General features: G+C 46.3%; 1 protein-coding gene and 1 long non-coding RNA gene across 4 annotated transcripts in view; one reads left to right on the top strand and one right to left on the bottom strand.

Annotated features, from left to right (window-relative positions):
- The window catches only part of OXCT1 (3-oxoacid CoA-transferase 1), a 63,448-nt gene that overhangs the window by 12,771 nt on the left and 32,321 nt on the right, over nt 1-18,356 (top strand). The window contains exons 4-7 of the mRNA XM_083402982.1: nt 8,795-8,930; nt 12,967-13,116; nt 13,627-13,733; nt 15,874-15,934. Of these exons, the coding sequence (XP_083259108.1) occupies nt 8,795-8,930; nt 12,967-13,116; nt 13,627-13,733; nt 15,874-15,934 (454 nt within the window). The remainder of the gene's footprint in view (nt 1-8,794; nt 8,931-12,966; nt 13,117-13,626; nt 13,734-15,873; nt 15,935-18,356) is intronic.
- LOC310659619 lies at nt 7,919-17,434 on the bottom strand. Of its 3 annotated transcripts, none has more exons than XR_014502870.1 (3): nt 16,376-17,434; nt 15,987-16,332; nt 7,919-8,083 (listed from the first exon to the last, which is right to left on the bottom strand). It is a non-coding gene; the product is annotated as an uncharacterized lncRNA (long non-coding RNA). The 3 variants fall into 3 exon arrangements; XR_014502871.1 differs by having other exon boundaries at nt 15,987-16,291; nt 16,340-17,434; XR_014502872.1 differs by having other exon boundaries at nt 15,956-16,291; nt 16,340-17,434.

The raw sequence follows: 18,356 nt of genomic DNA on the forward strand, positions 1-18,356 counted from the left end.
CAGGGCCATTGATCCCCCATGTTGGTGCCCCCGCATACAAAACAATTCCTGACTGTTAGTTCCTTTGCAATTGTTTCGGCTAAGCTTAGAAACATGTTGTGAGCTTTAGGTGGAAGAGGGAGATGGTTGAGCTGTTGCATCTGTTCCTCAAAACTATCAAAGACCGTAATGGGTCTCTTTGTTACTTTGCTCGTGTGTACCTGAATAATTAAGTAGCCATAAGGATCCTTCCCTGTACCATCTATCCCCAATCCTAGGTATATGTGTCTCGGTGTGGTTGTTGTAGATTCCTTGACCCATAGGCAGACGGGATTGCATCCTCCAGATTTGCAGTCTGTGGATGCTCCCCTAGTGGTGATATTTACCCCCTCAGGTCCCCTGTAACTGGGCTGCCTATTGACTCCCTCCGTGTACCAATAATTCCACGTCCCACTCCCTGCTCCCACATTGGTCTCTCCTATCCGTTTGAACAAATACTTCCTGTTCTGTAAATATGACTGTTCCCAGCTGTGGGACCCACATGTCACTCCTGCCTAGTTGTTCGGGCCCTGTCCCCTGGCTATAGCGGTGCATGCATCGAAACATACATGGACTGCTTCCCCTCCCCTCGTTACATTGTGTGCTATGTACCCCTGCCTGTCTTGGGCTATAGAGAACATTGTCTTCCTTCCCCCCCCCTTTGTTTGCAGTTCCCCCTTTGTATCCATATACATATATACTTGAAGTGATCGGCCCCACCGCCAGAGGTTCATAGCATTCTGTCTTATTTTCTTTGGTCTGACACCTATAATACTGAGTTTGATTATATATACACGGTCTTAATTGTGTGAGGCACTCCGGGGCCACATTGTAATAGATTAAAGTCCTGGTGACTTTATTCCCTGTCTTTGTGGTCTGAATACACTCTGTACATTCCTGGTCCTGGGTGCCCGAACAAATCCGGGCAATGCCCAGACCCAGGAAAAGGAGCATTAACCCTCTCATGGCTCAGGGAAAATGTCTCGGATCTGGCGTTTTCCTCAAATATCTCAAGGTTAGAGTCACCGTGGGGGTCTCCAGTAACTCACAATGGACCACCCCCTACAGAGTGACTCTACAATATTGAATTATTATGTCCTCTACAAAGACTATAGAGCATTCTTCAGTACAATGCACGCAACAAACACATGCTTCACAGTGAGCGCAGCAACAACATTCGTAGAAACACTTGCAAGTACAAAATAAACACATCAGGAAAGCATTCACTGTCCTTAATCTCCTCCCTGGTTCCTGATCCCTGATCTGGTGAGTTTCACCTTCAACGGATTGTCTGGGCTCGGTGTTGCCGTCCAACTCTCAGGCGGGGCCCTTTTTACCCGGTGATAGTGAGTCCATCCGTGTTCTCGGGTCCGTACTGCTGACTCAGTGGTGAGCAGGACCTGGAAAGGACCATCCCAACTCGGGCTGAGCTCCTCCGCCTTTCACGTTTTGATCAGGACCAAGTCGCCAGGCTGGGAAAGGTGTTGTTGTTCCAACAACGGGGATCTTTGTGCCAAGACTCCCTGCCTATGGAGAGATAATAAGGACTGGGACAGTGACTGCAAATATTTCCTCAGAAACAAGTCTTTAAATACTATCTGGGGGTTTCCCAACTGTGTCAAATAAGGCCGTCCCATCATCATCTCAAAAGGGGACAATCCCGTGTCTTTCCTAGGAGCTACCCGCATTCGCAACAAAGCCAGGGGTAGGTTCTTCGTCCAAGGTAGTCCATTTTCCAAGTATAATTTAGTCAAATGTTTTTTAATTTCTGCGTTTGCACGCTCCACCTTCCCGCTACTTTCGGGGTGCCAAGGAGTATGAAAGTCCCATTTTATTCCTACCAACCCCATGACTTCCTGCAGCACCTTTTGGGTAAAATGAGTTCCTCGGTCTGAGTCCAATGTCTCGATCATTCCATACCTAGGAATGAGGCTTTCTAGTATGTTTTTGGTGACTACTTGAGCTGTGGCCTTTCTACTGGGTATGCTTCCACCCATCCCGTCAGGTGGTCTTTAAAGACCAATAAGTACTTCTGCCCTCCCCTCTCCGGTAGTTCAGTGAAGTCTGCTTGTACTCGTTGAAAAGGCCATACTGCGAGGGGTCTCCCCCCTCTTTCTGTCTTCTTTGCCCGCGTTTTATTAACCTTCTGACAAATTAAACATTTCCAGGCGATGGCATGAGCCATTGGCCACATGTCACGGCTCCAATACAGGGGCTTAACTAGGTTAATCATTCCTTCAGTCCCAAAATGTCCACTCTCGTGCACTTTCTCCAAGATTCCCATCATAGTTGTTTTGGGGAGTACCATTTGTCCCTCTGGGGTCTCCCAACCACCCTCCTTTTCTATTGGACAACACAATATACTTAGGTTCGTCCTGGGGGACTGGCTTATATTCCTTCATCAGGGCAATCACCGTAGGATTCATCATCTTTGTCATTACACGTTGTACCATATTTTGCAAGCATTGCAATAAGCAGGGAATACACAAGCAGAGGAGCAAAAGAATTAGCAGGGGCCCTATTAACACTGCAAAGAGTCCCTGAACCCAACCACGTGGTAGGAGTCTGTCCAACCCGGACATGTCCCAGCCCTCCCAGGTCTATTATAGGGATTGTGGGCTCCCCAAACACGCATCTGGTTAGTGAGATTGAGGCCCCATACCAGAGAAGGGGGAACTCCGGCAGCTGTGGGCTCCCCTACTAGAAAAAGCAATAGAACAACTAGGGGAAATAATTGCAGGGCGCTTTCCCCACAAATTCTATGGCGTTCATGCCAGCAGAAATAAATGGCCATCCAGGAGCACAGGGTTCCCACTGCAATTCCCAGCCACCAACCCCAATGACTCCAAGGCTCCTGCATTTGGTCAGGCTCGGGCGTATCCCACCCAAAACACAGCAGGGGGTTGAGATGAACGTACTAGGGTCCCTGAAGGGGTATGTTGGGAGATATTCCGGTCAGCACATGCTGGCTGTAAGTGGTAAGGCTGGCTAAATCAGCCTGCTCCTGATAATTCCACCGTGGAGTGGTGGGGGGGGGGGTAGACCTGGTCAAGTTGGCCCCCGTCCACTCCCTGGTTCCTTAAAAAGGCTCTCGCCTCGGCATGTACTCTTCTAGTCTCCTCAGTGGTCAGGATGGAGTCTAGAAGGTACTGCACGTCGTCAAAAGGTGGGGTTATAGGTTTTAAAAATGCCTTCAAACAATTTAAATATTTTTTTTTTCTTTTTTTTTCTGGGTTTTCCTCAAAGGATGGATTTTGGTTTCTCCAGTGACATACATCAGCACTGGAAAGTGGCACATGTTGCACTGTGTAAGTGCACTCAGGGACCACTCCATTGGGGTCTGGCACCCCGGGAGAGTCATAAACCACCCTCAAAGGCATGGTTATCACAGCTTGTCCTCCCCTCTCCTCTCTTCAGTTTGAATCCCCAATCATCATTTTTAGTAGCCGCTTTCCAGTTGTTCAGAAAGCATTGTAAAGGGGTGCATTTACTCCCTCTTTCTCAATCCTTGTTCTATAATTTATCTTAACACAGTCTAAGTTTTCCACTTTAGCCCATTAACAGTCAGTTTTTGCTTAATCCTTTATAACATTTTTCAATTTTGCAATATTTCTGTAAATATACTTTAAATTTTTTTTTTTCCAATCTTCTTCCATCGACTCTTCTCCCTGGTCTTAGATTCTGCCAGTCATTTTTGCCATTTCAAACAATACATCAAAACACCAAGAGAAGAAAAAAAAACAAAAACATCTAAAAACACATCCAATTTCCATATCTTTATCTTTCATTTACTTATTTCCTCGACTTCCTCTCATCTCCCTTTCCCTTATTTTCCCAATTTCCTCCCTTCCCTTCTTTGGGCATCGGGTGGGGAGGTTTCCTTGCATTTCCTTGCATGCGCAACAGCCTTGTTTATCTCAACTTGCACAGCCCCTTGCACAACAACCCTATCTTGCCCCACCAGTAACTGCTTCACCCGTTACTGACAAGTCAGTCTCTCTTCCCCCTCCCTTCTCAGGAGGCATGCTCCTGGTCACGTACACTCTTTCCTTCAATATGTATCAGTTTCCCCTTCTGGATTCCAATTATAACCTCCCTCAGGTCCTATTGGATATTGGGGCCAAACTACCCTAAAAATTAATCATTTTTACTTTTGACAGGCCCCTGGTATACTGTCTCACCCCATCTTCATCCCATTCTAGTAGGACCTGCCCCAAGGGACTATTCGGATCAATGGGATCCTGCTTTCCTCCATTAGACCCTTTTCTACACGTACTCTGTCCCTTGCCCATTGTTACAATGTCTCACAACCGCTCACTCACAGATTCACGCGGACTCGCCTGGCCGTTTTCCTCGCGGGACCACGGAACCGCAAGCTAATCCTCTCGTCAGGACTAGGTCCTGATCCACACTCACGCGTCCGTATGGAACCTCTCTTTCACTCAGGAGACGAGTCTCTCACCCCCGTCCCTCTTACAAATCCCAGGATTTACTCACCCAGTTCAGTTCAGCGCCGTTTCCCACGACTAGTGAACAGGCGGGCGTCCCCGCTGGGTACTCACGGTCCCCGACCACGATATCTCTCCTTCTCAGTCTCGGATTCAGTTCCCTATATCAGGTTTCCGTCAATCAGCCCTCGTGAACCGTCACAGACACGCCCGGGTCAGGTTTCTCCGAAAAATCGGAGTGGCGCCTACCCGTTCACCGGGGGTCGCTGCACAGCTCGTCGAGGGCCCCACGTTGGAGCGCCAATTTGTTAGATATTGAACGTGGTCACCAAACAAGACAAGGAAACCTTGGATATAAGGATAACCCTTTTATTTGTAACGCGTTTGCAAAGGCGGGCCCCCCCCGCACTCAAGAGTACGAAGGGGCCCCGAGCAAGCTTCGGGTCGTGACTTTTGTTCCTATTGCTGCCGCCCCTCCTTTAGAGGCTTGGCTTACAATCTACCTATTGCAATTTAACACGATTCTAATACATAGACCAATCTACACTCATTATCCGAGTTTTACCTAATATGGGAGCTGTGCATTTTGAAGCTTCTTGTGGTCTTTGTGGTCTAACTGACAGGAAGCACGCTCAAGCTGCTGACTCTGCCTGCATACATGGTCTTCTGTAAATTTCCACTGGGTTTGAGGCACAATTGATTACTCCTTCTCACACATGCAACATAGAAACAAGATTCCAAAGAATCTCCTGGACTTCCCTCCTCCCCTTTGTGGGTCCTATTGTTAGCCTTGTCTTCCTGAATCTTTTATAGTAATCCATCTCCATTAAATTCAAAATTCACCATTAAACTACAAGCGTTATTCCAATCCTACTAACAATTTTAACTGTTTACTGGCTTTTAGATAAATTATAAATTTCTCCCATTCTTTATTAAAATGTTAGTCTTCCTGACTTCTGATTCTTCCGGTCATTTTTGCCATTTTGGCATAATCCATCAATTTATTCTGCCATTCTTCTCTGGTCGGGACTTTATCTTCTTCCCAGGCCCTATTAGTTGTCATTTGCTAGTCTTGTGTTGTGAGTACTGTGACTGACTGCATGATATCCATAATGTATAACATGAAGGAGGGGACCCCTAAAAGCTTGAGGTTTCCTTGTCTGTTGTGCTTCTATTTCCTTCACCCTCAGAGTGACCAAGAAACAGAAGCTGCTCTAGGAAAAAGAGAGCCCACAAATGAACTGAACCAAGCTGGGGTGGAGAACCTTTGGCCATTCAGTTGTGGTTGGCCTTCAACTCCCAAGAGAGCCCCAGCCAACATGGTGGTGGCTGGGAATGGTGGGAGCTGTAGTCCAGCAACATCTGGAAAGCCACAGGGTCCCCATCCTTGGCCCAGAGCAGGGCTTTCCAAACTTGGGTAGAGACAATTGTTGGACCCCAACTCCCATCATCCCTAGCTAGCAGCCAGTGGTCTGGGACGATGGGAACTGTAGTCCAAAAAAACAGCTGGAGACCCAAGTTTGGGAAACCCTGGCCTAGAGCACTGGCCTTCAACTGGTGGGTCTGGGACCCACTTCTAATCCCATTTGGGTCTCAAGAGGAGCACTGCCAGCATGCAAGTACAGTGGTACCTCTGGTTATGAACTGAATTCGTTCTGGAGGTCCATTCTTAACCTGAAACTGTTCTTAACCTGAGGTACCACTTTAGCTAATGGGGCCTCCCACTGCCGCCATGCTGCCTGTGCGCGATTTCTGTTCTCATCCTGAGGTAAAGTTCTTAACCCGAGGTACTACTTCCAGGTTAGTGGAGTCTGTAACCCAAAGTGTTTGTAACCCAAGGTATTTGTAACCCGAGGTACCACTGTGTTATAAGGCTAGGGCCAGGCGACCTGGGGGCTAAATGCGCCCTCTGCCAGACTTTTCCACCTGGCCCTCGGGATTCTCTCCAGGCTGCACCTCTCACCAGCCCTGCTCTGCACCCGCTTTTGAGCGCTCTTTGCCTGTCAGGAATGTGTCCTTGAACTGTGGCGATGCTTCTTGCTTCCCTGTATGGAGATATAGGTCTTAAAATACCAACAACACCCACCAGCTTCCTCTGCGTGGCTGGAGCGCACGAAAGGTTAGAGCCGCATTTGTTGCTCCGCCCATTTTTGCCTTGGGCCCCACCTACTCTTGGCACGCGGCCCCCAGAAGGTTGTGTGCAAGGGAACATGGCCCTCGGCTAATACTGAAGAAAACATGTATTTGTGACCCTACGGCAGCATTGCAGGGAGTTTTACCACCCTTGTAATGTGCAGATGCCGAAGTTACAGCTGCATTGTGTGCTGCAGTAGTATCCACTATAATTATCCTTACTGCTGTTTGCTGCTATTTCCATATGTATACAGTGGTACCTCAGGTTACATACGCTTCAGGTTACACACTCCGCTAACCCAGGTTAAGAACTTTGCTTCAGGATGAGAACAGAAATCGTGCTCTGGTGGCGCAGCGGCAGCAGGAGGCCCCATTAGCTAAAGTGGTGCTTCAGGTTAAGAACAGTTTCAGGTTAAGAATGGACCTCCGGAACGAATTAAGTACTTAACCCGAGGTACCGCCGTATCTGAATTAGTGATGCTGAGATCAAAGTAAGTAATGCAGGCTGTTTGCTCTTGCTCCCTGCCTGTGAGTTAAAGTGGTTCATCTCTCTCTGTGTGTGTTTCTGTGGATGGAGGCATGGCTTTGCTTAGGGGCACCGACAACTCTTTAGGAACATGATTCTGTGATCTTATCGGCTTCCATAAGCTCATCTTTGCAGCGTTGTCTGATGACCCCTTCCAGCCCCGTTTCCTATCTGATAATTATTGGATGGTAATTTCCCTGTAGTTCACATCTGGCGGTTTAAAAGCCTTGGGGCAGCATTAAATCTTGCCTATCCTACTCACTCCTGTTTGCCAAGCTTGCCATTGTTTGCCAAGTCTGTTTCATGATGGATTGAGGACAGTTGTCCCAGCTGGCCATAAAGCAAGTGGCTTATGGTGACTTTTATGACTTTATGGCTTGGAAAGAGCAGGAGTTAGGCAAGGCGCCTGCCTTGCATGATATTTTGCCGGATGGGCCAGTCCTATAGCCTAGGAAGAGAAAGCGAGCAAATTGAAAAATTCCATATAATTATTGAATTCTGTATTAAAGTGTGTCCTCTATCCAAACTGTTGTCCTCACACTGAAGAAGATAATACACTCACAGTTTCCATTCCTGGCACCCCCAGATTTAGGTGGGGGAAATAATGCCAGTTGGTGTACACCATTGTTTCCCAAACTTGGGCCTCCAGCTGTCTTTTTTTGAACTATAATTCCCATCATCCTTCACCACTGGTCCTGCTAGCTAGGGATGATGGGAGTTGTAGTCCAAAAAATGGTTGGAGACCTAAGTTTGGGAAACACTGGTATAGATCAAAAGTAAGGAGCCTCAGGACTGGGGTGGGACGGTGGAGAATGTGACCTTCCAGCCCTCCTTATCTGGACCTCAGGACTCTCACCAGGGCACACCTTCTCTTGCAACTTGACACCGCTTACTGTCTTTGCTTCATCCCATCGTTGATGTTCTTTGCCTTGAACTCTGATCATGAACTCTTGGTCTCCTGGGTGGAGGATAGAGAGGGGAGAAACTAGCTTAATGAAAGTGATATTTACATTCATTCTCCACCCGCTGTTGACCCCGGTGCTGCCCATCTCTAGCAAGTGGCCCTTGGAAGAGGCAAAAAATGGTCCCCCACTCCTAGTACAGTCGTACCTTGGTTTTCAAATAGCTTTAGTTCTTGAACGCTTTGGCTCCTGAACGCTGCAAACCCAGAAGTGAGTGTTCCGGTTTGCGAACTATTTTTGGAAGCTGAATGTCCGATGGGGCTTCTGTGGCTTCCGATTGGCTGCAGGAGCTTCCTGCAGCCAATCAGAAGCCACGCTTTGGTTTCCGAACATTTTGGAAGTTGAACCGACTTCCGGAAGAGATTCTGTTCGACTTCTGAGGCACGACTGTATAGACAAATGAATTAGGTGCATGAATGGTCTGCCAGCTTCCTTTTGTTACTGACAAGATGTAAGCACAAACTGATTGCCTCATGGCCGGTCCAGCTGTGTGATACAATTAGTGCCACCTAGTGATGGGCCTTTGCAATTCTGGCACAGAGGCACTTGTGCAGGTTATTACATACAAAACTCAAAGGGTGATGCCAGGTATGGCATATCTATCTTATTCTCCCTTTTGGAAGGCGGGTGCCCCAGGGTGGAATTTTCATGATATTCTGTGGCATTCGTTTCGTTGTAACCGTCGCCCAACAACTTTTTCTGTGCAGGGTGGACAATTTTGGGCTGGGACTCTTACTCCAAACGAAGCAAATCAAGCGCATGGTGTCGTCCTACGTTGGGGAGAACGCAGAGTTTGAGCGGCAGTACTTATCTGGAGAACTGGAGGTTGAGCTTACGCCACAGGTAGAACACCTTTCTTAAGGGGCTGAATATTTTTTAAGAAGATGTGTTTCATTATTTAGCTAATGAATTTATAGATACGCATGCAACACACACACACACACACACACACACACAAACAAACAAAAATGGAATACTAAAACAAGACACTGAGCAGTGCCATCTAAAAATTAACAACAGGAAATGCCTGAACAAATAAATACGTTTTTTAACAGGCCTGTAGAACACATCACAGCTGACTCTTGGTTTTGGCAGGAGAAGGTTTTCCAGAAAATTGCTGCTTTGGAAAGAGACTACTTCTGCTTTGTCACCAGATCATAGAATCATAGAGTTGGAAGAGACCACAAGGGCCATCGAGTCCAACCCCCTGCCAAGCAGGAAACACCATCAGAGCACTCCTGACATATGGTTGTCAAGCCTCTGCTTAAAGACCTCCAAAGAAGGAGACTCCACCACACTCCTTGGCAGCAAATTCCACTGTCGAACGGCTCTTACTGTCAGGAAGTTCTTCCTAATGTTTAGGTGGAATCTTCTTTCTTGTAGTTTGGATCCATTGCTCCGTGTCCGCTTCTCTGGAGCAGCCGAAAACAACCTTTCTCCCTCCTCTATGTGACATCCTTTTATATATTTGAACATGGCTATCATATCACCCCTTAACCTCCTCTTCTCCATGTCAGGCTGCTAGCTGTGGCCTTTTAAAACAGTTATACCTAATAGAGTGAACCTTGGCTTCTTGGCCTGTTCTGGGTGGGGTTAGACTCCCCTGGAAGGAGCAGGTCTGTAGCTTGAGGTTTTTCCTGGATCCAACATTTTCACCAGAGGCTCAAGTGGCCTCAGCTCGGAACATCTGTTTTCAGATCCTGCTGGTTCACCAGCCCCTTTTGGACAGAAATGAGTTGGCCACTGTACTACTCCAGACTAGATGATTCAATGTGTTTCATGTGGGGCTGCCCTTGAAGACAACTTGGAACTTCCACCTGGTCCAACACGTGGCTTCCAATGAACTTAAGGGAGCTCCTCTTGGAATTTGCATAGCCCCTGCTCCAAAATAGCTGTGTAGGTTTCCAGTTTATTTCCAGGCCCAACACTAGTGTTTGAAGCCCTGAATGACTAAGGCTTGTGACATGGGCCACTTATAAAGACCATCTACAACTCATCGAAAGATTCCATCCAAGGTGTCTCTGAAAAATTTTACACATCACTTGGGAAGACAGGCGAACTATGCCAGTGTACTGGAAGCAGCAAAGATCACCAGTGTTGAAGCAATGATTCTTCAACATCAACTTCGTTGGACTGGTCATGTTGCCTGATTATCGTCTTCCAAAGCAACTACTCTATTCCAAACTTAAAAATGGAAAGCGTAATGCTGGTGGTCAACAAAAGAGGTTTAGAGACTCTCTCAAGGCAAAATCTAAAAAAAATGTAGTATAAACACCGACAACTGGGAAACACTGACCTGCAAGCGCTCCAATTGGAGAACAGCCTTTACCAAAGGTGTCATGGGCTTTGAAGACACTCGAACTCAGGATGAAAGGGAGAAACGTGCTAAGAGGAAGGCACGCTTGGCCAGCCCTCACCATGACCAACTCCACCCGGAAACCAATGTCCCCACTGTGGAAGGACGTGTGGGTTCAGAATTGGCCTCCACAGTTACTTACAGACTCACTGTTAAAACCGTGTTTATGGAAGACAATCTTACTCGGCTACAAGTTATCGCCAAAGAAGAAGGCTTAGGCCATCATATCTGAAAGACCACCTCCTTGCCCACAGACCCTCGTAGGGGTTGAGGTTGACAGAAGGGGCCCCTCTTGGTGTTCACCACCCTTTGAGGCTCAGATGACATTCTCCGCAGCAGTCCCTTAGCTGTGAAATTCCCTCCCCATAGAGGTGTATTTGGCACTTCCATTATTTACCTAAGAATCGCAGCATCACAGAAGTGCAGAGATGTCTTTACCATGGTCTTTGACACCTGAGACACCCCATTCTCTTAACTAATTTGGTTTAAACAGTTCTTCATATTGTATTTTGAAACCTTATGGCGAAGGGCGGCTAAGAAATCATAAGCTGGGGTAGCTCAGTTAGCAGAGCATGAGACTCTTAATCTCAGGGTCGTGGGCTTGAGCCCCACATTGGGCAAAATATTCCCGCATTGCAGGGGGTTGGACTGGATGACCCTTGTAGTCCCTTCCAATTCTGCGATTCTAAGCCTAAGTCTTATTTGTGGGAGTTCTTAGGGCTGACAGTTCTAACTGGCTGGACAGAAACGTTACTGCCACTTGCAGGTGTTTTTGGAAGAGTCAAATGTTCAAAACTAATCATGAGGAAAGTTACAGTAAATAGAGAGCAGATAATCCATAAGGCACACTTTTACCAATAGGTATTGGGTGGGTAGATAAGAATTGTCAGAGACAGGTTTTTAAAGTACAGATGCTGCCATCTTGTGGATAAAACTTAAGTATGGAATGAATTTACCGTATTTTTCACTCTATAACACGCACCTGACCATAACACGCACATCGTTTTTAGAGGAGGAAAACAAGGGGGAAAAAATTCTGAATGAAACAGTGGATGTATCATTTTTGTGCTTCATGCTGTAGCCACAGACATGTGATCTGATGGTGAATTTGGGGTGACCCAATGCAAAGATCCTGAGGATCCATGTGGATCCTTGCTTTGTAACCACGTTTTTGCACCATTGCAGCCCCAGGCAACAGTAGGTGTGTGATTTTTTTGGTGCAGGCTGTAGCCATGGACATGCTATGTGATCTGATGGTGAATTTGGGGTGACCCAATGCAGAGATCCTGAGGATCCATGTGGATCCGTGCTTTGTAACCACGTTTTAAGTGGGGAGGCAAGGAAAAACACAGAAGGGACAAGGAGCATGAGAGAGGTGTGCAGAGAAGCAGCTGGCTAAGAATGCAGGAGAGGGGTTTAACGGGAGGGAGGAAAGGAAGGCAAAAGTTCCCCACCCCCCACCCAAGGCAGCCCTCTCTCTCTCTCTCCCCCACCTGCATGTTTTCCGGCTGCCTGCGAGTTCCTAGAATGCTTCCCTGGACGCAGCACCGGAGCACGGAGAGGAATTGCAAGGAAGGATGCGATCCTTTCCTTTCCTCTCTGCTTGCCTGGAGGGCAGGGGATTTCCCTGCTCTTTGTTCCGTTTGAGCAAACACAGGAACCGAAACAGAAGCGGGTGGGCAGTAAGACCCTGAGGCAGAATGCAGGAAAGCAGCAGCTTCCTCTTTTCAGGCTTCCCTCCTCCTGTGACGGCGCGATCTAATTTTTGTCTGATTTTTGCCCCTGCACTCGGGCCAGTTGGCTCCAGGGACCACACATTCGCTCAGTAACATGCACAGACATTTCCCCTTACTTTTTTGGAGAAAAAATCTGCGTGTTATAGAGAGAAAAGTACGGTATTCAGGCCTTTCTGAGATCAAGCAATTTTTTTTGGTAAGGTTTGCAGGTTTGCTGGCATGCTGAATTTCCTAGCAAAAAAAAGTACTGTATCTTATCCATAAAATAGGCAAAGGTAGAATAAAGCAGGTTCTAGCCAGATTAGCAGTTGTCTGTCGCTCTGGCAGGATGTTCTCCCATACAATATTTTCATGGACCCTTCTGCCTTTCTCTGTGGTCTTTGGGTGATCAGCTTTCATGTCACCTTGGGATAAGCAGGTGTGGTTTTCCAGGCCAGGCAGCAGAGTGCTAAGAGAGCCTGTGACATCAGAGCAGGCCAGCCAATGAGATTCGAAATCCTAAGGCCCATGTGTACCTTCCATGAAACCAAATCCCTTAATGAGTGCTGTTCTGCATACTTTTGCATTCAGATGGCAGTACATGCCGTTTGAGGGAAACTGGAGCTGTTGGTGGACAGCAGGGAGAAGAAGTCAAAGGAGAGAAAGCAGGAGAAGTAGGGAGTTTGAGAACAGGATGCTGGACTAGAAGGGCCATTGGCCTGATCCCGCTGGCTCTACTTATGTCCTGAACAACCTGGGAGTCTCTCTTGTTATCGGTCTCTGTACTTACCAGTTTCTTTCCTTCTAGGGCACCCTGGCTGAGCGCATTCGAGCAGGAGGAGCGGGCATCCCAGCTTTCTTCACCAGCACGGGGTACGGGACTTTAGTGCAAGAAGGAGGGGCTCCAATCAAATACAACACAGATGGTACTGTTGCCCTTGCCAGCGAGCCCAGAGAGGTAAAAGATCATGCTTGTGTGTTTTAATGGTGGAACTAGGGCAGCGGTAGGGGACCATCATTCTTGGGAAGAGAGAGTCCATAACAGACAGACAGAGGGCCTTCTCGGTGGTGGCGCCCTCAGTGGAATGCCCTCCCATCAGATGTCAAGGAAATAAGCAGCTATCTTATTTTTAAAAGATATCTGAAGGCAGCCCTGTTTAGGGACGTTTGTAATATTTAATGCTGTATTGTTTTTAACACTCGATTCGGAGCCGCCCAGAGTGCCTGGGGAAACTCAGCCAGATGGGCGGGGTATAAATAATAAATTATTTTTATTATTATTAGTATTATTAGTATTTTATTAGTATTAAAGCCATGTGAGGCTTTTGACCAGTTAGCATCAGCCATGCCCCCATCCCTATTGCTTGGCATTCTGCAAAGGAATAATTTAAAATGCCAACATGGGAAGGAACAGTTTTCAAGATGAATAACTTTTCAAATATTTCCTCCCGCTCCTGACTTCTCACAGGTGAGAGAGTTTGATGGGCGACACTATATTATGGAAAAGTCGATAACGGGGGATTTTGCGCTAGTGAAGGCGTGGAAATCTGACCGCGCCGGGAACATTATCTTCAGGTACAGTATTGCACACAGAGCAAATGTGCTTTTCTCCAAAGCAGCAGTTTTCAAAGGGTTCGCCAGGAAATCTTGGACTTCCTTTGGAAGCTCACCAGAGTATCCTGAACGAGAAGATCAGTCATGTTGGACAAAGCTGACCCGTCAGTGTGCAAATGTTCTTCCCCTGTAATATGCAGCTCCAAGGGGCTTTCCCCACCCCTTTGTGTTGGGATACACCTGCAGCTCACATGGGGCACATTATGCTCACTTGACTTGTATAATAATTTAAATTTAATTTAAAAGTTGTTTAGCCCACTCTTCAGGGTTCGGTTTTTTTTGGTTATGTTTAGGTTTTGAGTGTGTTAATGCAGACAGTTTTCACCCAGAGGGACCAATGGTCTGACTCTGTTTCTTATAACCTGTGAAAAGTGGAGATTTAGGAAATATAAGCATTGAATAGATGGAGAATGAATTTATAATGCTATAAAAAAAAAATAGGGTCGATCTGAATTTTTAAAAAAAGAAATCTGCATTTCTTGTATCTATTCTTGCTCGGTGCAACTCGGTCTGACCCTTATGTTTCCCTCCCCTTATGGTCTTGATTTATTGGCTACTTTAAAATGAGGCTGCATTTTAAATTGCACTTTAACCTGTATTTTAAATTGGCCCCCCCTCTATTTCCCCCCTAGTATGTTTTTACTGTGATTTTATTGGTGTTAGCCACCCTGAGCCCGGATCTGGCTGGGGAGGGCGGGGTATAAATAAATTATTATTATTATTATTATTATTATTATTCACCCAAATTTGGTGAGCGCAGGGACTCGTTTAGCATTTAATAAAGCAAAGGTGTCCAGGAGGGGGCAGTAGAAGCCCAAACATTTTTTATGTTGTATGATAAGCTCCAGATAGAGAGAAATATCTAGAAAATAGGATCCTTTGATTCAGTTTTGAAGCTGCTCTACCAAGGCTTAGAGTCTGTGCCTTAGACCATCATTTGAGACACATTATCAGAAAAACTTGACACCTCCTGTATAACGGTGGGATTGACCCCCTGTTTGCTCTCTGGTCACCCCCCCCCCCCCCCAGTTCCCTTCCCCCTCTTCCCCCATGTACAACACATGCAAACAAAGACAGCTCATTTCAAGGAATGGAGAGTTGCTTTTGCACTCAGATCCTCCTTTCTGGTTTCCCATAGCATCTGGTCGGCCACTGTGAGAACAGGATGCTGGACTAGATAGGCCATTGGCCTGATCCTGCAGGCTCTTCTTACGTTTTTATATTCTTAAGCGTATGTCAGATTTTTATATAACACCCCCTCCAAAAAAAAAACAAACCCCAACCAATATTGTGTTTGCCATGGGCCTTGGTTTGCTAGTGGGAATCTTCTGGGTAGAAGGCAATGAAGTATTTCTGCAGTCAAGTCTTGCTCTTCAGTGTGGTGTAGTGGTTAAGAGCGGTAGTCTCGTAATCTGGGGAACCGGGTTCGCGTCTCCGCTCCTCCACATGCAGCTGCTGGGTGACCTTGGGCCAGTCACACTTCTCTGAAGTCTCTCAGCCTCACTCACCTCACAGAGTGTTTGTTGTGGGGGAGGAAGGGAAAGGAGAATGTTAGCCGCTTTGAGACTCCTGAAGGGGAGTGAAAGGCGGGATATCAAATCCAAACTCTTCTTCTTCTTCTTCCCCCATTCAGTGGTCAAATAGGTGTCACAAATGATGTGCAACTTGGATTATCTTCTTTCTCCCCTCCACGTTTCAAAATGTGCCCTGATGTGCATCCTGTTGCCCAGTTTATTTAGCTGGGAGTAAACACTGCTGAACTTGGTGGAACCTACTTCCTAGTTGACACTTAGAAGGAGCGCATTGCAAAGCCCCCCCCCCCTTCTTTAAACAGTAGCACACATGCACACAAACACACACTGCATGGTAAACAAGCCTGCAATTTTAAATGTGTTCTTAAACATATCCTAGATATGCAAAGGTCTATATGTTACCACCTTACTGCTATCTTCTCCTTCCTTCCTAATTCCTTTAAATTTAGGTTGACCCAGAGCTTTCCCTGATATTAAAGTAATATAACTGCCTGAATGTGAGCAGAAAATACTCTCCTATCTTTTGCTTTCAGTTAACTTTAGCTTCCCCTTTTCTCTGCCTCAAATAGGAAAACGGCAAGAAACTTTAACCAGCCCATGTGTAAAGCTGCCAGAACAACTGTAGTAGAGGTAAGGTCAAACAATTTTTACTTGTACTTCAAAGCTTGCAAGGACTCCTTACAGATCTTTGCGAATTGCTCAGATGAAGTTGACAGATGCTGTATACATGCGTAACTGAAACCAGGCGTGATGTTCTGCTCCAGTTGAAGATGATATGCCTTTACCTGCAGCAGGGATAGAAGAGGGAAGGATTTTAGAGAAGCCCAAATGATGACAAGCTGTGGTATCATTTGCGTGAACGTAAAACCTGAACACCTGTTTCTGGTAAACAACTACGAAAGGCCTAGTGCTCACCTGAGGCCTGCAGGCTGAAGGCGGAGACCCCCAAGATTTAATGTTCCTCAACCAACTAACCTAAACCTAAACCTAAACCTAAACCTAAACCTAAACCTAAACCTAAACTTAAACTTAAACCTAAACCTAAACCTAAACCTAAACCTAAACCTAAACCTAAACTTCCATTGCATAGAAAGCGATATCAGCAGGGACGATCGCAGTCCTCAGACTGGTTTAACAGTCTGTCCCTCTTCCCAGGGAACTATGGGAATTGTAGCTCTGTGAGGGGGAATAGGGGTCTCCTCACAACTCTCAGTACCCTCAGCACACTACATTTCCCAGGATTATTTGGGGGAAGCTATGGCTGTTTTAAAACAGCATCATGCCACTTTCAGGTATAGTGCAGATGAGATCTTCAGCAGCTGTATGCTGGCATACCAGTCTTCCCGTGCTTGTGCTTATGTAGCCAAAACCTCACTGACGCTCAAGGGAAGAAGTACCGAGCAGACATGAAGTAATAATTATACGCAGGCAGAAAAGCAAATCTGTAGCTAAAATGTATCCTAGAGGGTGGGGAAGCAGCCACACAAAAATTAAATGTTGTAGAATACTGACAGACTGAAAAATGGGGAAATGGGGAAATGGGGAAACTGAGAACTAGGTAGCATAAGGGAATAGAATAGACTGGGCAGAACAGGCTTATGCGAATATATCGATTATACAGAGAGCTATATAACCATCTTGTTTTCTGGATGTCAGTTCCTGGTTCACACTGAGAAGCTATTTTTGGGCTCCCCCAGACAGCCTGTTTATTGAGCTTTCACTCCGATCTGCTTGTCCAAAACTTACTCAGAGGTTATTTTATAAATAAAATTTGTTGCTCGCCCTTTCTCCCAAATGAGCCCAGGGTGGTATATGTCCAATTTTTCACTTGAGCTTTCAATCAGATTTGTTTGCGGGGAAGATTTATGACTGTCAGCATTCATCCTGATCTTCTGGTTACTCTCCTAGCCCCAAAAGATTCTGTGGCGGTGGTGGTTATTTAAAACAGATTTGTTGAGCCAGGGCAAACAGAGCAACTTTGAGGCACTTTTAATTTCACAAACCTGAGTTTCCGGTGTGGGCTTGTTAACCCTTCTGCAAAACAACAGGTGTTCTGAAGGCCGTAATTATTTGATTGTCCTCAGGGATGGAAGAGAAAGGTGCCCTTATGCATGTAGAGAGAAGTTGAAGAATTTTGTGTAGCTAGGATTGGGCACAAGCAGTGGCGTAGCGTGGGTTGTCAGCACCCGGGGCAAGGCAAGTACCGTATTTTTTTGCACCATAACACTCACTTTTTTCCTCCTAGAAAGTAAGGGGAAATGTCTGTGCATGTTATGGAGGGAATGCCTACGGGTGGCATGCCTACGGATTTCCCTCCTCTAAAAACTACGTGCGTGTTATGGTCGGGTGTGTGTTATAGAGCGAAAAATACGGTAATTTGCGCCCCCTAACCCGTGGATTTGCGCCCCCTAACCCTAACCCCCAGATGTTGCGCCCGGTGCGGCCGGCCCCCCCTGCACCCCCCACGCTATGCCACTGGGCACAAGTATACCCACCCTGCCTCAAATGAAGAGACAAACCCCAATGTAGGATATAAACAGCAAGTGGGGATAAAAATTCCAGTGCAGTCAGCGAAGATTGAGCATGCTGTTATTTTCTTTTTGTAGCCCATTTGTAGAATACTTTGTAAGTGGAATGGTTCCTTACCAAAGGGAAAAACAAAAGCTAGGATAACAGAAGCCTAGTTTTCTTCCTGATTTTTGAGATCCTTATTCATTATGGAATAGTTGGGAGACTGGAAGATGAGGTTTGATTTAGCAAGGAAGAGGAACAAAGGGGTGGGGGTGGGGCTCAGATCTGAGTGCAGAAATGCTCTTTCACCCACAACTAATTAAGGAAATGTAATTAAAAACCCTGCAATGTATTTTTGGTTTCTTAGCAACGCCATTAGAATGCTGCTATCGCAGGTACAATGGACTTTCATTACATTGTGGGACAGGAATGAATAGCTTCATTAGTCACCAAAAATTGTGGTGTTGCTTTCATTGTTAACGATGAGACGCTGAGAAATGGCCGTGCTTATAAATGCACACTCTTATATTGCCGATAACAG

The sequence above is a fragment of the Podarcis tiliguerta genome (assembly GCF_965153285.1).
Source record: "Podarcis tiliguerta genome assembly, chromosome: 11".
Lineage (NCBI taxonomy): Eukaryota > Metazoa > Chordata > Lepidosauria > Squamata > Lacertidae > Podarcis > Podarcis tiliguerta.